The 23,966-nt window shown below is 46.6% G+C and overlaps 1 protein-coding gene across 1 annotated transcript in view; it reads left to right on the top strand.

The window, feature by feature from the left end:
• Positions 1 to 23,966, top strand: part of LOC309621572 (uncharacterized protein) — a gene marked incomplete at its 5' end in the record, with an annotated part of 164,993 nt that overhangs the window by 11,033 nt on the left and 129,994 nt on the right. The window contains 2 exons of the mRNA XM_082408991.1: positions 1,613 to 1,750; positions 14,267 to 14,404. Of these exons, the coding sequence (XP_082265117.1) occupies positions 1,613 to 1,750; positions 14,267 to 14,404 (276 nt within the window). The remainder of the gene's footprint in view (positions 1 to 1,612; positions 1,751 to 14,266; positions 14,405 to 23,966) is intronic.

Raw genomic sequence — 23,966 nt, 5'->3', positions numbered from 1 at the left:
AGAGATGGATCTTCCTGGGGCCTTTTCTGGTCCCAGGAAGATATCGCATAGATGGGACCTCCCAAGACACACATTGAATCTTTAGGCCTGTTTTTCCTATTATGAGGTACGAACGAGTTTCTTCACTGATGGGGATGATGCTTATCTGAGAAGAAATTGTGAAAGGTGGTGTAGTGTAGAGGTGTGGCTTAAGCTTTTAAGTTTTCCTCCAGGTTTTTCCCCTAAGCTTCCTACTTCGGACGGCCTACTTACATGATACTAGTAGGTGATGTCCGGCTAACAGCTTCCTAAATATACCTGCAAGCCAGATCAGTGTCTCTTTTCTCTGTATTCCCATGGAAATCAAGAGTCCCGCCGAATTTTCCATCGAAACAGTTGATTTGTGTTGTCTCTAGGAATTCTAAAGGGCGTACCGTTGCTTCCTAACCGGTGTCATTTGGGAGATCCGCCTCTGTACGTTCAAATGATTAATTTTGAGACTTTGCTCATGTGTGCAGTAAACCCTTGAATTCCCTAAGACCTTCCTTTCCTCCATCTCCTACCCCATTAAGCCCGCTTCAGTTCATCTCCTGAATTTCTTTGGAATCTGTCAGCCAGCTCTTCCTCAACTTCCTAATACTGAACTTGCCTGTCTGTTGCGATTAGGTCCTAACTGGTGTCCATATATCTTGTTTCCTTCCAATCCACTCTTCACACAAGAAACCTTCAAAGCAAGTTGGAACGTTGCTCATAAACATCGCTCACAAGCATTGTTTTGAGAATAGAAAACACACTGTTGGCCTTTAAGACTCTGCGTGGTCTAGAATCCTCTCTGCTTCTCTAGCCCCATCTTGTGCCACTTTTGCCCTCACTTTCTATGCTTCAGATACACTGAATTAACCTTAGTTCTCACTCATCTGACAGAAGTCAGTTCAGATACTATTTTTCACTGTGATTCCTAGCATTAAGGAATTTGATTATCAGGTTTTGTATGAGGACTATTTCATCAGGGGTACAGAAGTTCTGGCCATCTCTGGTTTTGGATATCCCTTATTTGTTGAGACCTTTGCGTTGTTTGGTTGCCTTTTGTCTGTTTTCCAGATGGGAAAACAGGAACAAGGGAAGTATAGGTTATTACTAGGTGGGGTTGAACAAGTGGAGCAGCAAACTGCAAAGCAGAAAGAAGAGGGACGTACTATAGAGGGATATGACTTCCATTCTCAAGGCGCCTGCATCCTGTGCAGGGAGACAGCCTAACATAAAATGTGCCTAACAACAAATATATTGACTTCTTACTAAAAATCTCCAGTTCATAGAACCGAGGGGTTTGTACCTTCTCCTTTAAAAGTGATAGTCCTGGGACTTCCCCGGTGGTCCCGTGGTGAAGACTCTGCGCTTCCAACGCAGCAGGCGTGGGTTCAATCCCTGGTTGGGGAGCTAAGATCCCACATGCTGCGCAGCCAAAGAAATTTTTTTCGAACGTTATACTCCTGTATTGTTGGCTTTAGTGGTTTAGATTTTGTTGTACTGTTAAGAAGATTTCAGTTTATTTACCGGGAACAAACAACACATAATGTAAAAATAGTTTCCCAGAAACGATTTCCATCATTCTCTTCCTCCCTTTCTCCCGCAGACTGGTGTTTCACCTTGACAAGTTCTCTGTCATTCCATAGGAAAGCTGTCTGGCTTGGAGGTTGCAATCCCAGGGAATTTTTCATCAGCGGGGAAGTCTCCATCACTACAGAGGAATCAAGGGAGAAGTCAGTCCCTGGTAAGTGAGATGCTCCCCCTAAACACCAACACAGCAGTCGTGTACCTTTCAAGGGGTTCAGGGGCAAGATGGGCAAGGCATTTCTACTAACTCTTCTTAAGGATCACGGACAGTGCCCTATGCTACGAGGTAAGCGGTGACTGCTGTAGTTCTTACTGGTGATCCTTTCCTGTCACTGATTCTCGGCTTTCTTTGTATTTCATAGGACTGTTGTCAGTCCAATACAAAATGAGTCTTATTTTTAAAAACCTGAAATGTTTTACAGAGCCTAGCATTCTCATATAGGGTCCTTTCCATTCTCCCCACTTTCCCGAGAGGCCAAGAACACTTCACACCATGAACTAGGAGAGGGGGTAGAGCCCTTTCTGATGAAATACATCAACAAAGACAGAGCCTTAGCCTGCTTGCTCTCTGGACAGGATCTCGGACCACAAGGTCTTCAATCCTGGTATAAATGAAGGAAGTGAGGACAGTTCAACTGGCACTCTCATAACAAGAGTTCGGAAACACCTTCCGAAGAGACTATAGCAGTAGATGAGGGAAGGGAGTGCTACAGTGTGGCAGTACAGGGGGAACGATCGGCTACAGCAGTGAAAAGTGTGGTACCGATTGGTGTGCTCTCGGGGTTCTTGTACATGTAGCATAGATGACCTCTACGGTGGCCCTCCCACCTTCCCACCTGCATTAGGTGTTCTTTTTTTTTGTAATTTATGTTTATGTATTTATTTACTGTTTGAACTTATTTATTCTACGTATTTATGTTTTTGGCTGCACTGGGTCTCTCATTGCTGTGCACGGGCTTTCTCTAGTTGGCGGCTAGCGGGGGCTACTCTCGGTTGCGGTGTGCGGGCATCTCATCGCGGTGGCTTCTCTTGTTGCGGAGCATGGGCTGTAGGCACGTGGGCTTCGGTAGTTGAGGCTCACGGGCTCTAGAATGCAGGCTCCGTCGTCGTGGCACATGCGCTTAGTTGCTGCACGGCATGTGGGATCTTCGCAGACCAGGGCTCGAACCCGTGTCCCCTGCATTGGCAGGCGCCACCAGGGAAGCCCTAGGTGTTCTCATATAGAGTCTAAAAACAGAGAGCACTGAGAGAAGGTAGTGGTTATTAAAGGCTCAGGATCTAAATTCTACCTGTCTCTACACCCCTTCCCAGCTGTCGATTTGACCCCATTTTTGAATGCTGACCTCATTGTTCAACTTTTCTCTGCCGTCTGTATACTCACCTTGAAAACTTGTTTCTGTGATGCGTTGAGCAGACACAGGGTGGCAGACTGCAGAGGTGGAAGCTGGTGGTCGGATATTTGTGGGCTGAATCTCCTTCAGTCCCATTCCCATTTCTGGTTGCCCAGAGGCCCTACTTCCTGTGTGTGACGCCGAGCCGTAGGATTGCGGGCAGGAGCCAAGTTCTCCATACAGTAAAGACCCCAGTGTGCCTTGGTTACAGTAATATACCTGGCTTCCTTCCTGGCAGGGAAGTGACAGGCGGCTATGCCCCTGCTTTGTTCGTGGGCCTCCTGATCCAGCAGTTCCCTTGGCTCTGCCCCTGTCGTCAGCTGCCCCTAGGATAACTCTGAGCCCTAGCCACTTCTCTGGTAGATTTCCCTATTCCCCCACTACAGTCACACCTGAATAAGGCAACTCAGACCTTTCAGAGATGTGTCCTGAACCTCTTGTTTTCTGAAATACCTATCTGGTGGTTGTGAGACTTAAGGCCAGCGTCCCCGAGAGACTTTTTCTATTTCTCCTAGTAAACCTAGACTCATCTTCTGTCACCTTCAACTCTACTCCAATTGTGTTCTTTCAACCCAGACCTCTGACCCTGCTTTTTACTTCTGCCATTTCATCCTCGCTCCTGCTTCCTTTCCTAAATCCATACGTCTCTTTTGGCCTTCCTAGCCCTGGGCCAAGTTCCTTCCTCTTTGCTCAGTTTTTACCCCTTTCCTTCATTCTCCCATCCAACTTTCAGTCCTTCCTTTCTCACGCCCCAGTTAGCAGCATCTGAAAATTCGAAAGGTTTGTTACTCGTCTATTAATTGTATTCCATTTACTTATTCAGTTCTATACCTGTCTTACCTGTGTATGGAAGAACAGCTGGTAGCCAAGGTGGCACCAAGAATCCTAGCAGCTCTCACTTGACGTATCCGTAGTAGTCGGCAATTTCCATTTCGTTTTCCCTCTCGGTGAAAAATTGCAGCTTGCCCGAAGAGGTGTATCTGGCAGCATTCTCCCGTTGTTGTTGAGCCCGCCTCTTCATGGCCTCTCGCTCTGGCCTCTGCTCTTGTTCGATGGGCTTTGACATGACTGGCTCAGGCACGTTGGGTTCCCTCCATGGAACTCGTTGCTTGCTGAAGTCTTGGAGTAGAAAGTGGGTTTGGAGCTTGGGTGGGGACTGGCGCTTATTCACAGCAGGGGGAACAGGCTCCCGCTGGAGAGGAGCGCCAGATGAAGTTTTGGAGGGTGCAGGCCTAGGAGCAGCAGACTGAGGGACACGAGGCTGGGTATGGTTGGGCCAAGCCGGTTGGGTTGGGTTGGTCACAGTTGGCTGAGCTGGTTTGGCGGGGCCTGGCAAAGAGGCAGGAGCTGGCTGGGATGAATTGGCTGCAGCAGGTTGAGCTGAGTCAGTAGAACCAGGCTGGGCACGGTAAGCCCCAGCAGGCCGATGTGAGGCCAGAGACTGTGGCCTCCGAGGAGCGGGTCGAGCTTGAGGCTTGTCCCAGGCAGAAAAAGGCAGAGGTATCAACTTGACCTTCCCAGGAGGAGGCCGCTCATACTGGGCTGGAGACGGACACTCTGTTTCAGCACTGCTGTCTGGTTTCTGGGCTTGGACTTGCGTTTTCTCAGGACCCTTCCCCTCACGTGGGGTATGCCGCCATGGCTGGATAGCTGGGGGTGGCTGGGGGTCTTTGGGGTTGCTTGACTTTCCCAAGAGCCGACAGGAAGAGCGCCCAGTTTTCGTCTCATTCTTCTTCCCCAGCGCATGAAGAACCTTCACAGACTCCAGCATGCGCACGCCAAGGGAGGTTCGAGGCTTTTGAAAGCTCTGTTGGAGAAGCTCAGTTTGGTGTTCCTTTCGCTTCGTGTGGGGGATTGCTGGCTTCTCTTCTGCCTTGACTTTGTTCCCTGACTGCTTGTTCTCCTCAGCCTTGTTTCTCCCTCTGGTCCTTTTGGTCTTTTCCTGCCCGTGGCTCTTAGTTTTGCTGATCTTTCTGGATGCAGCTTTCTGAGGTTTGCCTTGAGAGTGCTTGGCCGTGTTCACAGGAGCCCTGTCACTGACTGCAGCGTGGCATATAACCACTTCTCCCCCTAACAGGCACTCTGGATTCTTTGGCTGGATTTTGGCCTTGGGAGCGCCACTGATAGGCTCAGAGGCTTTCTGTTTGTTCTTCCTGGGTTGATCAGAGGGAACCTTTATGACACTTGGCTTTTCCTGCACCTGATTCACCTTAATGGCTCTGGTGTCTTTAGCTTTGATCACGTTGGGACCTTGGGATTGATCAAGATCTTTCAAAGGATTAAAGAGCTGGGGAAGGTGAATATCCTCCGCCAGTGTAGTAATGTCTGCAAGACCACTGCTAGGTTCAATCCCATTTTCAAGTGTCCCTAGGTCCTGACGACTCCGGCTGTTCTCTCCCAGATCAGCATTTTCAGAACCAGGCTGCTCCTCTTGGCTGAGGGGATCGGTGCAGGCCAGCGGCTGGTGAATATCAGGGATTCCTAAAGGGAGTAGTGGAGGATCTTGGTTCTCTGTTGGGATCTGGTAGGCATCCAGAGGCTTTGAAAGCTTGGTTTTGATATCATCCACGTGCTTACTCTCTATTTGTCCCTGGCTTGGAGCTGGAGGCAGGGCCAGGAGACGCCTGGCACTCTGGACTGGAGCTGTCACTGAAATGTCCCCAAGTTCAGATGGTGGGTTACTCTCAAGTATGTGGCTGTTTCTGCTACTGCAGGACTTGGGGAGTTCTTGACTTTGTGTCACACAAAACGTCTGGCTTGGAGGTTGCAATCCCAGGGAATTTTTCATCACCAGGGGGGAGGTCTCCATCCCTACAAAGGGATCAAGGGAGAAGTCAGTCCCTGGTAAGTGAGATGCTCCCCCTAAACACCAACACAGCAGTCGTGTACCTTTCAAGGGGTTCAGGGGCAAGATGGGCAAGGCATTTCTACTAACTCTTCTTAAGGATCACGGACAGTGCCCTATGCTACGAGGTAAGCGGTGACTGTTGTAATTCTTACTGGTGAGCCTTTCCTGTCGCTGATTCTCGGCTCGCTTTGTATTTCATAGGACTGTTATAAGTCCAATACAAAATGAGTCTTATTTTTAAAAACCTGAAATGTTTTACAAAGCCTAGCATTCTCATATAGGGTCCTTTCCATTCTCCCCACTTTCCCGAGAGGCCAAGAACACGTCACACCATGAACTAGGAGAGGGGGTAGAGCCCTTGCTGATGAAATACATCAACAAAGACAGAGTCTTAGCCTGCTTGCTCTCTGGACAGGATCTCGGACCACAAGGTCTTCAATCCTGGTATAAATGAAGGAAGTGAGGACAGTTCAACTGGCACTCACATAACAAGAGTTCTGAAACACCTTCCGAAGAGACTATAGCAGTAGATGAGGGAAGGGAGTGCTACAGTGTGGCAGTACAGGGGGAACGATCGGCTACAACAGTGAAAAGTGTGGTACCGATTGGTGTGCTCTCGGGGTTCTTGTACATGTAGCATAGATGACCTCTACGGTGGCCCTCCCACCTTCCCACCTGCATTAGGTGTTCTTTTTTTTTGTAATTTATGTTTATGTATTTATTTACTGTTTGAACTTATTTATTCTACGTATTTATGTTTTTGGCTGCACTGGGTCTCTCATTGCTGTGCACGGGCTTTCTCTAGTTGGCGGCTAGCGGGGGCTACTCTCGGTTGCGGTGTGCGGGCATCTCATCGCGGTGGCTTCTCTTGTTGCGGAGCATGGGCTGTAGGCACGTGGGCTTCGGTAGTTGAGGCTCACGGGCTCTAGAATGCAGGCTCCGTCGTCGTGGCACATGCGCTTAGTTGCTGCACGGCATGTGGGATCTTCGCAGACCAGGGCTCGAACCCGTGTCCCCTGCATTGGCAGGCGCCACCAGGGAAGCCCTAGGTGTTCTCATAGAGAGTCTAAAAACAGAGGGCACTGAGCGAAGGTAGTGGTTATTAAAGGCTCAGGATCTAAATTCTACCTGCCTCTACACCCCTTCCCAGCTGTCGATTTGACCCCATTTTTGAGTGCCGACCTCATTCTTCAACTTTCTCTGGCGTTTGTTATACTCACCTTGAAAACTTGTTTCTGTGATGCGTTGAGCAGACACAGGGTGGCAGACTGCAGAGGTGGAAGCTGGTGGTCGGATATTTGTGGGCTGAATCTCCTTCAGTCCCATTCCCATTTCTGGTTGCCCAGAGGCCCGACTTCCTGTGTATGACGCCGAGCCGTAGGATTGCGGGCAGGAGCCAAGTTCTCCATACAGTAAAGACCCCAGTGTGCCTTGGTTATAGTAATATACCTGGCTTCCTTCCTGGCAGGGAAGTGGCAGGCGGCTCTGCCCCTGATTTGGAATCTGAGATGGTGTTCCCTGAGCAAGGCTGGCAGAAAGCGATGGATGTAGAGGGACCATGTTCTTGGCGTCTGAAGTTTTATCATACTGGGCTGCCAGAAACATGGAGGAGGCAGCTGTGTGGCGGTCAGTGAGTGCCAGAGTAAAGTCTCCGAGTGAAGAAGAATTCTTTTCAGTGCTTGCTGTGATGTCCCACTCAAGAACACCTGGATAGGAAGCAGCTGAAGTGGAGATCTGGCTGTGGTCAGTAACTCCAGATAACATAGTCGTGCTAGAATGTTGGTAAAGGTAGGCACTACCCATGAGTGTCTGGAAAGGGGTACCAGTAGCCGATGCCGAACTGACGGCAGGGGCAGAGACTCTGGAGAAGTTGCAGACACTTCGTGTTAGGGAAGTTGCATTGCTCACCACAGGAGGAGAATGCTGCAGAGAATTTAGAGTTCCAAGTAGAGATGGATGTTGGAAATTTTCTGTAAGAACAAGAGGGTCATGAAAAACTCAGGGAGGTTGAGAAATTCTCACTACGTTTGAGGAACGGCATCATCTGAAGGTTCTTGCTATCAGGACACCTCTACTATCACTACTTCCTGAGAAACCCAAAATCAGACAGTTAATGATGGCTGTAAGGACTGAGCAGTTTTCCACTCTTCTCTATTAACTGCCTGTGCTCCCATCTTGGGCACAGACGGGCAGAAGAGCCAAGTGGTGTGGTTCAGAGATTGTTCTCTAGGCTGGAAGCAACCTTCTCCCTGCCCTGTCTTTCCCTTCAGCCTGCACTCGTATTGACTTCTATGCTATTTCCTAGACTGGAAGCATTTTAGAACTAGGAGGCCCTTAGAGAACTTCGATGTTCTCAGTCTCATTTCGTGAGTAAGGAAACTGAGGCTCAGAGAGGTCGGGTTGACTTGTTCAAGTTCTCTCATTATGTTAGTATCATTACCAGGTTTCAGAACCTAAGTATCCTGACTTCCTTGCCAGGACTCCACTCTGAGCATGATACTGCCAGAAAGCAGGAGAAATAGAACTTATAATATAGGCATTTTTTTTGTCCATTAGAAAACAGTACGGCTGTTACCATGGTCGTCTTCAGTGTCTCCCTTTGCTTGTGCAGTTCCCACGCTATTACCTAGAGGTGACGTACAGCTCAGTCCAACTGGTGAATTGAAAGAGTCATTTTTGCCCTCTTCAAGCCCGGTTTCTCATCCTACCTCAAAATGATTACCCGAAAGTGGATTTCTTAAGTGCTTTTGGAAAGGGAAAAGTTATCTGATTACTTCAGATTCCTCACCTATAAAGTGGTTATAACACCACCACCAATAATAATAGCAGTAATAATTAATAGATGAATAAGCTGATCTATTGCGTATGATTTATATGGAGGAAGATACAATAAGTTCTAGAAAGACAAAGAAAAATCATGACAAGCATATTACGTTAACGAAAAAGAAATCCATAGATATTAATGAAAACTGGGGTATGTGGCAAGTATCGAAGCCTAATGAATTTACTAACAAATGGCATTCTGTACTATCCATGCAATATTATGAAAGTGAATTTTGCCCACTCTATTTTAGTGAATACTGTTAACCAGAAAACACGATGGAGGTGATAGAGGTGAATGAATTCCTAGCCAATGCATACAGACAGAGAAGGTATGTCAGTAAAAAATGCATAACAAGCAACAGAATGCAATAAATGTGCATGTATAGGTAGCCACAACACATATAGACAAGTATTTCAATGAAAACCGGTACGAAGCAGACAGCAAAATAATAAGTGTAAAAGAGTTTCATTATTGTGCTCCTTCATATTTTTACCCAGCAAGTAAGAGGTATTAAGCCTAGGAGAAATATATATTTCAATGAATATAGCTTATATAATAAGCAGAAAGGAAGCTTAAAATGTATCAGGAAGGTTTTTGGATTTATCCTAGAACTTAGATTAGAATCATCTTCAGCATCCAAGAAGATGGCATCCCAAAACCTCAAAAAACCATCATGCCTAGAATCCAATTAAAAAAGATTTTCAAATGTAAGAAAATCCACAGGACTCCACAATATGGTTTTCGATAAACGTGGATGTTTGTTTGTTTTGTTTCTTTGGCCGCGCCGCGTGGCCCTGGCCGTGAAAGCACCGAGTCCTAAGCACTGGACCGCCAGGGAATTCCCTAAGTGGGGGGGGGAATTAGAGATGTGGGGCTTGACTTTTTCTTCTTCTTCTTCGGTAGCTAAGCTCTACAAGCGAACGATGCTGTTGATCAATGTGCTCTCTGTGTTAGGAAGGAAATAACTGTAAAAATGAAAAGCAGCCTTGCCTTAGAACCTACATATCACACCAAGGAAAATAGTCCTTCTGATTCAATTTAGAAGATATCACTTAAAATGTTGAATTGGTGAAATGTCTACCTAGTTTAAAAATTAGAAAGAATAAAACACTGAAAAGCAGCCCCCTAGATAACCACTGTGGTTGCTTGTTTATAGGAGGCATCATTTCTAAAACGTATTTCTAAAATGTTTATATTCAAAACTGTCAAGTGGCCAACTGTATTCAGAGAGGCAATAAAAGAAAGAAAACGGAGTATGACTTTTCTGATAAGCTGCCTTTCCTGGTGATCCCCTGTTCTGGCCTTACTTTCCTTCTTAGTCTGTTAATGTAAGGGTTTGCTACCATCAACTTGGTTTTGCCCTGCTCTGAGCAGGTTTCCCTCTGTGCTGTTTCTGCTTTAATTGAAAATCTTTGGTTCCCATCAGCATTCCATTGCAAACTCCGTTTTTCTTGAGAGCTCCTCTATGCTTTCCCTCTTCATTCTTACATTTTCTCCCATCTCTTGGTGCCTGTTGGCCTGTGCTAATGAAAACCGTCCTAAACTTCCTTACGCTCGACTCTGTGCCTCCCTGTAGAGCCCAGTACTCTCCATCCTCTCTCCCTATTCTCTCTTTTCAACTAGTCGAAATCCTAGTGGAGGGAGACCATTAGAGATGAAACATCTTGGTATATATTGCTAGTTTTCTATGTCCCCTGGCTTTTCTGTGTTTCTGTTGAAACACTCTTGAGAAGTGTCTGATTTCGTTTTCTACATGGGTACCCTTTAAGGCTCAATACTGGAAAAGAAGGGGATCAGAGTGATCAACCCAATGTGGTATCCTAACGTAACAGTTAAGGAAAGCAACAGGCTTTGTGAGACAGCCAGTGATTTGTCCAAAGTCACACAGATAGTAAACGTCAAAGTCAAAAGTGAAATTAGGTCTCCAGACTTGTAGTTCAATACTTTCCCTCATTATTCCATGCTATTTTGAATCTCCTACTCAATTTAGGGGCAAAAGAAATCGAACGCAAAACTTTCCAAAGTTTCTTTTCTTACCTGACATGGTCAGAGAAGAGGAAGCATCCACTGCAGGTACAAGGGATGAGGAGACAACACTAGAGGATGTCTGAGTGGCTGCAGCTGAACGGCGCACGTGTCCAGTACAGAGGTCACTGGTTACTGGTCCAAACAGCTCCACGGAAACCCCAAGGCTCTACCAAGTGGTAGTAGGTTTGGGAGGAGAGTGATGTCACAAAGCAGGCAGTTGAAAGGTATGAGAGAGCCAATAGGGAGGTCCGATCCCCAACAGGAAGGCGGGCTTGGGTGAAGAGAGTGTAGGAGAGCTAAAACAACACCTGAGTTTCTGAGCTTTGGGGAGGAGGAAATCCTAGAAGACAGATTTACCTCCCCCAGGCTCTTCCATTAGGGAAATCATTGCCACATTTCTTACAGACGTTCATTAATACACTGAACTAAGAGTTACTTATATTCTACAGAGTATTCTATTTTATGTATCATATACTTAGAGCTATATAGATCTTCTTTAATTAATAATCCTTAGGAAGGAAAGAGCCATCTAGTTTGAACTATTACAGTTGTTCTGAAATCAGATGTGTCTAATGAGTGAACTGATAGCAGCTTTTAAGGAGCCAAAGTAGGGATTAAGAAGCTCTCTTTGTAACTTGGTTCAAGAGTAGGGTGAAGTTTCTTGAGTGTACCTTGTGGAGAATGTTGTGGTCCAAGGCTCTTCTCTTTTAGTTTCTTCTCCTTGACTCCTACCTTCCTTGGGCTGGGCTAGGCTGGGGGCCAGGTTGGACTTGCGACTTAACGTTTCTCTTCCGCTTTCTCTTTTTTTTTTTTCTTCCATTATGGGCATTGCTTCGAGGACAAGCCTTGATCTTGCATTGGACGTTACTTCCTGTCAACTTCCAGCAGCAGGAGTCTTCTTTTCAGTGCTTGATGCTTCACGAAATAGACTCTGCCCGTTGGCAGCAAATACCAGAGAGCTAGGAGACAGAGCTGGTTGCAGACCTTTCCTCTTCCAGCCTTTGGTTGCAATTGTTTGGCCCATAATTTGCTAGCTCTAGTTCCTTGGGCCACACAGGTATCCTGCCATCTCCAGCTCTTGTTATATGTGAGAGACATTCTGAACACTGTCCCTTTTTCTTTGCACAGAAGTATATACAGTGTGGCAGTTACTGTAATCTCCTCCGCCTTGCAAACAGCCACTCTAGAATCTTGGACCTCTAGGACTCTCTGTCTTGCATGCTTGGGGGCAAGGCCAAGCAAAATGAAGAGGAGAATAATTAGAGAAAGAGGAGGACGTTGGTGGAGAATTGGGAGCAGGTAAGGTGAAAGGGCACAGGAGAAAAGAGATGCATGTAGACTTTTTGGTTTCTGTGGGAAACAGGTTGACACACTTGGGCCTCATTTGGTATTAACAGAACAGAGAGTTAAAGATCTAAGTAGCTAGATAGTGTGCAGCAACTGCCATGAAGTCTGTACACTGAAGAGAAGAGTCTCACATCTAGTTTTCATTTTGTTTTATGTCATAGTACCTTATTTATAGCATTCACTGGTGTGTTTGTAGAATACAGATGTTTTCAAATGCTCTGGTTTTGTCTACATGGTTATCTCCTTGTCCTGTTTGTAAGGAATCCAACATTGTAAGACATATTGCATGTTTTTCTCTTGACGATTGTTGACCTTGAAGCGTCATGAACTAACTTGAGCTGTTGGATTCTGTGGAGAAACGTTCAAAAGGGTCTGTGACAAAGGCACTGTGGTGAGTCGCATTATGCACCCGAGCGTAAGGAGCAAGATATCTGCCACCAGCCCAGCTTGGCCTGGATTGCCTCTGTTTTAGTTCCCCTGGTTAGTGCTTTTCTCCCTAACCACTCTTGTGACTGTGATAATGTGAGTAAGGGCGGAGTTGCTAATGATCTATGTGTGAGGTAAGCTGGTTTGAGGGAGGAAATCTATGGACCTAGTCATTTTCCTTGGTGGTAAGCTTTCAGGGGTGCAGAGATGGATCTTCCTGGGGCCTTTTCTGGTCCCAGGAAGATATCGCATAGATGGGACCTCCCAAGACACACATTGAATCTTTAGGCCTGTTTTTCCTATTATGAGGTACGAGTTTCTTCACTGATGGGGATGATGCTTATCTGAGAAGAAATTGTGAAAGGTGGTGTAGTGTAGAGGTGTGGCTTAAGCTTTTAAGTTTTCCTCCAGGTTTTTCCCCTAAGCTTCCTACTTCGGACGGCCTACTTACATGATACTAGTAGGTGATGTCCGGCTAACAACTTCCTAAATACCTGCAAGCCAGATCAGTGTCTCTTTTCTCTGTATTCCCATGGAAATCAAGAGTCCCGCCGAATTTTCCATCGAAACAGTTGATTTGTGTTGTCTCTAGGAATTCTAAAGGGCGTACCGTTGCTTCCTAACCGGTGTCATTTGGGAGATCCGCCTCTGTACGTTCAAATGATTAATTTTGAGACTTTGCTCATGTGTGCAGTAAACCCTTGAATTCCCTAAGACCTTCCTTTCCTCCATCTCCTACCCCATTAAGCCCGCTTCAGTTCATCTCCTGAATTTCTTTGGAATCTGTCAGCCAGCTCTTCCTCAACTTCCTAATACTGAACTTGCCTGTCTGTTGCGATTAGGTCCTAACTAGTGTCCATATATCTTGTTTCCTTCCAATCCACTCTTCACACAAGAAACCTTCAAAGCAAGTTGGAACGTTGCTCATAAACATCGCTCACAAACATTGTTTTGAGAATAGAAAACACACTGTTGGCCTTTAAGACTCTGCGTGGTCTAGAATCCTCTCTGCTTCTCTAGCCCCATCTTGTGCCACTTTTGCCCTCACTTTCTATGCTTCAGATACACTGAATTAACCTTAGTTCTCACTCATCTGACAGAAGTCAGTTCAGATACTATTTTTCACTGTGATTCCTAGCATTAAGGAATTTGATTATCAGGTTTTGTATGAGGACTATTTCATCAGGGGTACAGAAGTTCTGGCCATCTCTGGTTTTGGATATCCCTTATTTGTTGAGACCTTTGCGTTGTTTGGTTGCCTTTTGTCTGTTTTCCAGATGGGAAAACAGGAACAAGGGAAGTATAGGTTATTACTAGGTGGGGTTGAACAAGTGGAGCAGCAAACTGCAAAGCAGAAAGAAGAGGGACGTACTATAGAGGGATATGACTTCCATTCTCAAGGCGCCTGCATCCTGTGCAGGGAGACAGCCTAACATAAAATGTGCCTAACAACAAATATATTGACTTCTTACTAAAAATCTCCAGTTCATAGAACCGAGGGGTTTGTACCTTCTCCTTTAAAAGTGATAGTCCTGGGACTTCCCCGGTGGTCCCGTGGTGAAGACTCTGCGCTTCCAATGCAGCAGGCGTGGGTTCAATCCCTGGTTGGGGAGCTAAGATCCCACATGCTGCGCAGCCAAAGAAATTTTTTTCGAACGTTATACTCCTGTATTGTTGGCTTTAGTGGTTTAGATTTTGTTGTACTGTTAAGAAGATTTCAGTTTATTTACCGGGAACAAACAACACATAATGTAAAAATAGTTTCCCAGAAACGATTTCCATCATTCTCTTCCTCCCTTTCTCCCGCAGACTGGTGTTTCACCTTGACAAGTTCTCTGTCATTCCATAGGAAAGCTGTCTGGCTTGGAGGTTGCAATCCCAGGGAATTTTTCATCAGCGGGGAAGTCTCCATCACTACAGAGGAATCAAGGGAGAAGTCAGTCCCTGGTAAGTGAGATGCTCCCCCTAAACACCAACACAGCAGTCGTGTACCTTTCAAGGGGTTCAGGGGCAAGATGGGCAAGGCATTTCTACTAACTCTTCTTAAGGATCACGGACAGTGCCCTATGCTACGAGGTAAGCGGTGACTGCTGTAGTTCTTACTGGTGATCCTTTCCTGTCACTGATTCTCGGCCTTCTTTGTATTTCATAGGACTGTTGTCAGTCCAATACAAAATGAGTCTTATTTTTAAAAACCTGAAATGTTTTACAGAGCCTAGCATTCTCATATAGGGTCCTTTCCATTCTCCCCACTTTCCCGAGAGGCCAAGAACACTTCACACCATGAACTAGGAGAGGGGGTAGAGCCCTTTCTGATGAAATACATCAACAAAGACAGAGCCTTAGCCTGCTTGCTCTCTGGACAGGATCTCGGACCACAAGGTCTTCAATCCTGGTATAAATGAAGGAAGTGAGGACAGTTCAACTGGCACTCTGATAACAAGAGTTCGGAAACACCTTCCAAAGAGACTATAGCAGTAGATGAGGGAAGGGAGTGCTACAGTGTGGCAGTACAGGGGGAATGATCGGCTACAGCAGTGAAAAGTGTGGTACCGATTGGTGTGCTCTCGGGGTTCTTGTACATGTAGCATAGATGACCTCTACGGTGGCCCTCCCACCTTCCCACCTGCATTAGGTGTTCTTTTTTTTTGTAATTTATGTTTATGTATTTATTTACTGTTTGAACTTATTTATTCTACGTATTTATGTTTTTGGCTGCACTGGGTCTCTCATTGCTGTGCACGGGCTTTCTCTAGTTGGCGGCTAGCGGGGGCTACTCTCGGTTGCGGTGTGCGGGCATCTCATCGCGGTGGCTTCTCTTGTTGCGGAGCATGGGCTGTAGGCACGTGGGCTTCGGTAGTTGAGGCTCACGGGCTCTAGAATGCAGGCTCCGTCGTTGTGGCACATGCGCTTAGTTGCTGCACGGCATGTGGGATCTTCGCAGACCAGGGCTCGAACCCGTGTCCCCCGCATTGCATTGGCAGGCGGATTCTTAACCACGGCGCCACCAGGGAAGCCCTAGGTGTTCTCATAGAGAGTCTAAAAACAGAGGGCACTGAGCGAAGGTAGTGGTTATTAAAGGCTCAGGATCTAAATTCTACCTGCCTCTACACCCCTTCCCAGCTGTCGATTTGACCCCATTTTTGAGTGCCGACCTCATTCTTCAACTTTCTCTGGCGTTTGTTATACTCACCTTGAAAACTTGTTTCTGTGATGCGTTGAGCAGACACAGGGTGGCAGACTGCAGAGGTGGAAGCTGGTGGTCGGATATTTGTGGGCTGAATCTCCTTCGGTCCCATTCCCATTTCTGGTTGCCCAGAGGCCCGACTTCCTGTGTATGACGCCGAGCCGTAGGATTGCGGGCAGGAGCCAAGTTCTCCATACAGTAAAGACCCCAGTGTGCCTTGGTTACAGTAATATACCTGGCTTCCTTCCTGGCAGGGAAGTGACAGGCGGCTATGCCCCTGCTTTGTTCGTGGGCCTCCTGATCCAGCAGTTCCCTTGGCTCTGCCCCTGTCGTCAGCTGCCCCTAGGATAACTCTGAGCCCTAGCCACTTCTCTGGTAGATTTCCCTATTCCCCCACTACAGTCACACCTGAATAAGGCAACTCAGACCTTTCAGAGATGTGTCCTGAACCTCTTGTTTTCTGAAATACCTATCTGGTGGTTGTGAGACTTAAGGCCAGCGTCCCCGAGAGACTTTTTCTATTTCTCCTAGTAAACCTAGACTCATCTTCTGTCACCTTCAACTCTACTCCAATTGTGTTCTTTCAACCCAGACCTCTGACCCTGCTTTTTACTTCTGCCGTTTCATCCTCGCTCCTGCTTCCTTTCCTAAATCCATACGTCTCTTTTGGCCTTCCTAGCCCTGGGCCAAGTTCCTTCCTCTTTGCTCAGTTTTTACCCCTTTCCTTCATTCTCCCATCCAACTTTCAGTCCTTCCTTTCTCACGCCCCAGTTAGCAGCATCTGAAAATTCGAAAGGTTTGTTACTCGTCTATTAATTGTATTCCATTTACTTATTCAGTTCTATACCTGTCTTACCTGTGTATGGAAGAACAGCTGGTAGCCAAGGTGGCACCAAGAATCCTAGCAGCTCTCACTTGACGTATCCGTAGTAGTCGGCAATTTCCATTTCGTTTTCCCTCTCGGTGAAAAATTGCAGCTTGCCCGAAGAGGTGTATCTGGCAGCATTCTCCCGTTGTTGTTGAGCCCGCCTCTTCATGGCCTCTCGCTCTGGCCTCTGCTCTTGTTCGATGGGCTTTGACATGACTGGCTCAGGCACGTTGGGTTCCCTCCATGGAACTCGTTGCTTGCTGAAGTCTTGGAGTAGAAAGTGGGTTTGGAGCTTGGGTGGGGACTGGCGCTTATTCACAGCAGGGGGAACAGGCTCCCGCTGGAGAGGAGCGCCAGATGAAGTTTTGGAGGGTGCAGGCCTAGGAGCAGCAGACTGAGGGACACGAGGCTGGGTATGGTTGGGCCAAGCCGGTTGGGTTGGGTTGGTCACAGTTGGCTGAGCTGGTTTGGCGGGGCCTGGCAAAGAGGCAGGAGCTGGCTGGGATGAATTGGCTGCAGCAGGTTGAGCTGAGTCAGTAGAACCAGGCTGGGCACGGTAAGCCCCAGCAGGCCGATGTGAGGCCAGAGACTGTGGCCTCCGAGGAGCGGGTCGAGCTTGAGGCTTGTCCCAGGCAGAAAAAGGCAGAGGTATCAACTTGACCTTCCCAGGAGGAGGCCGCTCATACTGGGCTGGAGACGGACACTCTGTTTCAGCACTGCTGTCTGGTTTCTGGGCTTGGACTTGCGTTTTCTCAGGACCCTTCCCCTCACGTGGGGTATGCCGCCATGGCTGGATAGCTGGGGGTGGCTGGGGGTCTTTGGGGTTGCTTGACTTTCCCAAGAGCCGACAGGAAGAGCGCCCAGTTTTCGTCTCATTCTTCTTCCCCAGCGCATGAAGAACCTTCACAGACTCCAGCATGCGCACGCCAAGGGAGGTTCGAGGCTTTTGAAAGCTCTGTTGGAGAAGCTCAGTTTGGTGTTCCTTTCGCTTCGTGTGGGGGATTGCTGGCTTCTCTTCTGCCTTGACTTTGTTCCCTGACTGCTTGTTCTCCTCAGCCTTGTTTCTCCCTCTGGTCCTTTTGGTCTTTTCCTGCCCGTGGCTCTTAGTTTTGCTGATCTTTCTGGATGCAGCTTTCTGAGGTTTGCCTTGAGAGTGCTTGGCCGTGTTCACAGGAGCCCTGTCACTGACTGCAGCGTGGCATGTAACCACTTCTCCCCCTAACAGGCACTCTGGATTCTTTGGCTGGATTTTGGCCTTGGGAGCGCCACTGATAGGCTCAGAGGCTTTCTGTTTGTTCTTCCTGGGTTGATCAGAGGGAACCTTTATGACACTTGGCTTTTCCTGCACCTGATTCACCTTAATGGCTCTGGTGTCTTTAGCTTTGATCACGTTGGGACCTTGGGATTGATCAAGATCTTTCAAAGGATTAAAGAGCTGGGGAAGGTGAATATCCTCCGCCAGTGTAGTAATGTCTGCAAGACCACTGCTAGGTTCAATCCCATTTTCAAGTGTCCCTAGGTCCTGACGACTCCGGCTGTTCTCTCCCAGATCAGCATTTTCAGAACCAGGCTGCTCCTCTTGGCTGAGGGGATCGGTGCAGGCCAGCGGCTGGTGAATATCAGGGATTCCTAAAGGGAGTAGTGGAGGATCTTGGTTCTCTGTTGGGATCTGGTAGGCATCCAGAGGCTTTGAAAGCTTGGTTTTGATATCATCCACGTGCTTACTCTCTATTTGTCCCTGGCTTGGAGCTGGAGGCAGGGCCAGGAGACGCCTGGCACTCTGGACTGGAGCTGTCACTGAAATGTCCCCAAGTTCAGATGGTGGGTTACTCTCAAGTATGTGGCTGTTTCTGCTACTGCAGGACTTGGGGAGTTCTTGACTTTGTGTCACACAAAACGTCTGGCTTGGAGGTTGCAATCCCAGGGAATTTTTCATCACCAGGGGGGAGGTCTCCATCCCTACAAAGGGATCAAGGGAGAAGTCAGTCCCTGGTAAGTGAGATGCTCCCCCTAAACACCAACACAGCAGTCGTGTACCTTTCAAGGGGTTCAGGGGCAAGATGGGCAAGGCATTTCTACTAACTCTTCTTAAGGATCACGGACAGTGCCCTATGCTACGAGGTAAGCGGTGACTGTTGTAATTCTTACTGGTGAGCCTTTCCTGTCGCTGATTCTCGGCTCGCTTTGTATTTCATAGGACTGTTATAAGTCCAATACAAAATGAGTCTTATTTTTAAAAACCTGAAATGTTTTACAAAGCCTAGCATTCTCATATAGGGTCCTTTCCATTCTCCCCACTTTCCCGAGAGGCCAAGAACACGTCACACCATGAACTAGGAGAGGGGGTAGAGCCCTTGCTGATGAAATACATCAACAAAGACAGAGTCTTAGCCTGCTTGCTCTCTGGACAGGATCTCGGACCACAAGGTCTTCAATCCTGGTATAAATGAAGGAAGTGAGGACAGTTCAACTGGCACTCTCATAACAAGAGTTCTGAAACACCTTCCGAAGAGACTATAGCAGTAGATGAGGGAAGGGAGTGCTACAGTGTGGCAGTACAGGGGGAACGATCGGCTACAGCAGTGAAAAGTGTGGTACCGATTGGTGTGCTCTCGGGGTTCTTGTACATGTAGCATAGATGACCTCTACAGTGGCCCTCCCACCTTCCCACCTGCATTAGGTGTTCTTTTTTTTGTAATTTATGTTTATGTATTTATTTACTGTTTGAACTTATTTATTCTACGTATTTATTTTTTTGGCTGCACTGGGTCTCTCATTGCTGTGCACGGGCTTTCTCTAGTTGGCGGCTAGCGGGGGCTACTCTTGGTTGCGGTGTGCGGGCTTCTCATCGCGGTGGCTTCTCTTTGTTGCGGAGCATGGGCTGTAGGCACGTGGGCTTCGGTAGTTGAGGCTCACGGGCTCTAGAATGCAGGCTCCGTCGTTGTGGCACATGCGCTTAGTTGCTGCACGGCATGTGGGATCTTCGCAGACCAGGGCTCGAACCCGTGTCCCCCGCATTGCATTGGCAGGCGGATTCTTAACCACGGCGCCACCAGGGAAGCCCTAGGTGTTCTCATAGAGAGTCTAAAAACAGAGGGCACTGAGCGAAGGTAGTGGTTATTAAAGGCTCAGGATCTAAATTCTACCTGCCTCTACACCCCTTCCCAGCTGTCGATTTGACCCCATTTTTGAGTGCCGACCTCATTCTTCAACTTTCTCTGGCGTTTGTTATACTCACCTTGAAAACTTGTTTCTGTGATGCGTTGAGCAGACACAGGGTGGCAGACTGCAGAGGTGGAAGCTGGTGGTCGGATATTTGTGGGCTGAATCTCCTTCAGTCCCATTCCCATTTCTGGTTGCCCAGAGGCCCGACTTCCTGTGTATGACGCCGAGCCGTAGGATTGCGGGCAGGAGCCAAGTTCTCCATACAGTAAAGACCCCAGTGTGCCTTGGTGATAGTAATATACCTGGCTTCCTTCCTGGCAGGGAAGTGGCAGGCGGCTCTGCCCCTGATTTGGAATCTGAGATGGTGTTCCCTGAGCAAGGCTGGCAGAAAGCGATGGATGTAGAGGGACCATGTTCTTGGCGTCTGAAGTTTTATCATACTGGGCTGCCAGAAACATGGAGGAGGCAGCTGTGTGGCGGTCAGTGAGTGCCAGAGTAAAGTCTCCGAGTGAAGAAGAATTCTTTTCAGTGCTTGCTGTGATGTCCCACTCAAGAACACCTGGATAGGAAGCAGCTGAAGTGGAGATCTGGCTGTGGTCAGTAACTCCAGATAACATAGTCGTGCTAGAATGTTGGTAAAGGTAGGCACTACCCATGAGTGTCTGGAAAGGGGTACCAGTAGCCGATGCCGAACTGACGGCAGGGGCAGAGACTCTGGAGAAGTTGCAGACACTTCGTGTTAGGGAAGTTGCATTGCTCACCACAGGAGGAGAATGCTGCAGAGAATTTAGAGTTCCAAGTAGAGATGGATGTTGGAAATTTTCTGTAAGAACAAGAGGGTCATGAAAAACTCAGGGAGGTTGAGAAATTCTCACTACGTTTGAGGAACGGCATCATCTGAAGGTTCTTGCTATCAGGACACCTCTACTATCACTACTTCCTGAGAAACCCAAAATCAGACAGTTAATGATGGCTGTAAGGACTGAGCAGTTTTCCACTCTTCTCTATTCACTGCCTGTGCTCCCATCTTGGGCACAGACGGGCAGAAGAGCCAAGTGGTGTGGTTCAGAGATTGTTCTCTAGGCTGGAAGCAACCTTCTCCCTGCCCTGTCTTTCCCTTCAGCCTGCACTCGTATTGACTTCTATGCTATTTCCTAGACTGGAAGCATTTTAGAACTAGGAGGCCCTTAGAGAACTTCGATGTTCTCAGTCTCATTTCGTGAGTAAGGAAACTGAGGCTCAGAGAGGTCGGGTTGACTTGTTCAAGTTCTCTCATTATGTTAGTATCATTACCAGGTTTCAGAACCTAAGTATCCTGACTTCCTTGCCAGGACTCCACTCTGAGCATGATACTGCCAGAAAGCAGGAGAAATAGAACTTATAATATAGGCATTTTTTTTGTCCATTAGAAAACAGTACGGCTGTTACCATTGTCGTCTTCAGTGTCTCCCTTTGCTTGTGCAGTTCCCACGCTATTACCTAGAGGTGACGTACAGCTCAGTCCAACTGGTGAATTGAAAGAGTCATTTTTGCCCTCTTCAAGCCTGGTTTCTCATCCTACCTCAAAATGATTACCCGAAAGTGGATTTCTTAAGTGCTTTTGGAAAGGGAAGAGTTATCTGATTACTTCAGATTACTCATCTGTAAAGTGGTTATAACACCACCACCAATAATAATAGCAGTAATAATTAATAGATGAATAAGCTGATCTATTGCGTATGATTTATATGGAGGAAGATACAATAAGTTCTAGAAAGACAAAGAAAAATCATGACAAGCATATTACGTTAACGAAAAAGAAATCCATAGATATTAATGAAAACTGGGGTATGTGGCAAGTATCGAAGCCTAATGAATTTACTAACAAATGGCATTCTGTACTATCCATGCAATATTATGAAAGTGAATTTTGCCCACTCTATTTTAGTGAATACTATTAACCAGAAGACACGATGGAGGTGATAGAGGTGAATGAATTCCTAGCCAATGCATACAGACAGAGAAGGTATGTCAGTAAAAAATGCATAACAAGCAACAGAATGCAATAAATGTGCATGTATAGGTAGCCACAACACATATAGACAAGTATTTCAATGAAAACCGGTACGAAGCAGACAGCAAAATAATAAGTGTAAAAGAGTTTCATTATTGTGCTCCTTCATATTTTTACCCAGCAAGTAAGAGGTATTAAGCCTAGGAGAAATATATATTTCAATGAATATAGCTTATATAATAAGCAGAAAGGAAGCTTAAAATGTATCAGGAAGGTTTTTGGATTTATCCTAGAACTTAGATTAGAATCATCTTCAGCATCCAAGAAGATGGCATCCCAAAACCTCAAAAAACCATCATGCCTAGAATCCAATTAAAAAAGATTTTCAAATGTAAGAAAATCCACAGGACTCCACAATATGGTTTTCGATAAACGTGGATGTTTGTTTGTTTTGTTTCTTTGGCCGCGCCGCGTGGCCCTGGCCGTGAAAGCACCGAGTCCTAAGCACTGGACCGCCAGGGAATTCCCTAAGTGGGGGGGGGAATTAGAGATGTGGGGCTTGACTTTTTCTTCTTCTTCTTCGGTAGCTAAGCTCTACAAGCGAACGATGGCTGTTGATCAATGTGCTCTCTGTGTTAGGAAGGAAATAACTGTAAAAATGAAAAGCAGCCTTGCCTTAGAACCTACATATCACACCAAGGAAAATAGTCCTTCTGATTCAATTTAGAAGATATCACTTAAAATGTTGAATTGGTGAAATGTCTACCTAGTTTAAAAATTAGAAAGAATAAAACACTGAAAAGCAGCCCCCTAGATAACCACTGTGGTTGCTTGTTTATAGGAGGCATCATTTCTAAAACGTATTTCTAAAATGTTTATATTCAAAACTGTCAAGTGGCCAACTGTATTCAGAGAGGCAATAAAAGAAAGAAAACGGAGTATGACTTTTCTGATAAGCTGCCTTTCCTGGTGATCCCCTGTTCTGGCCTTACTTTCCTTCTTAGTCTGTTAATGTAAGGGTTTGCTACCATCAACTTGGTTTTGCCCTGCTCTGAGCAGGTTTCCCTCTGTGCTGTTTCTGCTTTAATTGAAAATCTTTGGTTCCCATCAGCATTCCATTGCAAACTCCGTTTTTCTTGAGAGCTCCTCTATGCTTTCCCTCTTCATTCTTACATTTTCTCCCATCTCTTGGTGCCTGTTGGCCTGTGCTAATGAAAACCATCCTAAACTTCCTTACGCTCGACTCTGTGCCTCCCTGTAGAGCCCAGTACTCTCCATCCTCTCTCCCTATTCTCTCTTTTCAACTAGTCGAAATCCTAGTGGAGGGAGACCATTAGAGATGAAACATCTTGGTATATATTGCTAGTTTTCTATGTCCCCTGGCTTTTCTATGTTTCTGTTGAAACACTCTTGAGAAGTGTCTGATTTCGTTTTCTACATGGGTACCCTTTAAGGCTCAATACTGGAAAAGAAGGGGATCAGAGTGATCAACCCAACGTGGTATCCTAACGTAACAGTTAAGGAAAGCAACAGGCTTTGTGAGACAGCCAGTGATTTGTCCAAAGTCACACAGATAGTAAACGTCAAAGTCAAAACTGAAATTAGGTCTCCAGACTTGTAGTTCAATACTTTCCCTCATTATTCCATGCTATTTTGAATCTCCTACTTACTCAATTTAGGGGCAAAAGAAATCGAACGCAAAACTTTCCAAAGTTTCTTTTCTTACCTGACATGGTCAGAGAAGAGGAAGCATCCACTGCAGGTACAAGGGATGAGGAGACAACACTAGAGGATGTCCGAGTGGCTGCAGCTGAACGGCGCACGTGTCCAGTACAGAGGTCACTGGTTACTGGTCCAAACAGCTCCACGGAAACCCCAAGGCTCTACCAAGTGGTAGTAGGTTTGGGAGGAGAGTGATGTCACAAAGCAGGCAGTTGAAAGGTATGAGAGAGCCAATAGGGAGGTCCGATCCCCAACAGGAAGGCGGGCTTGGGTGAAGAGAGTGTAGGAGAGCTAAAACAACACCTGAGTTTCTGAGCTCTGGGGAGGAAATCCTAGAAGACAGATTTACCTCCCCCAGGCTCTTCCATTAGGGAAATCATTGCAACATTTCTTACAGACGTTCATTAATACACTGAACTAAGAGTTACTTATATTCTACAGAGTATTCTATTTTATGTATCATATACTTAGAGCTATATAGATCTTCTTTAATTAATAATCCTTAGGAAGGAAAGAGCCATCTAGTTTGAACTATTACAGTTGTTCTGAAATCATATGTGTCTAATGAGTGAAC

Source organism: Balaenoptera borealis, assembly GCF_965194805.1.
Source record: "Balaenoptera borealis genome assembly, contig: HAP1_SCAFFOLD_1297, whole genome shotgun sequence".
Classification (NCBI taxonomy): domain Eukaryota; kingdom Metazoa; phylum Chordata; class Mammalia; order Artiodactyla; family Balaenopteridae; genus Balaenoptera; species Balaenoptera borealis.
The sequence above is the reverse complement of the archived record's forward strand: the minus strand, read 5'-3'. Positions and strand labels throughout refer to the sequence as shown.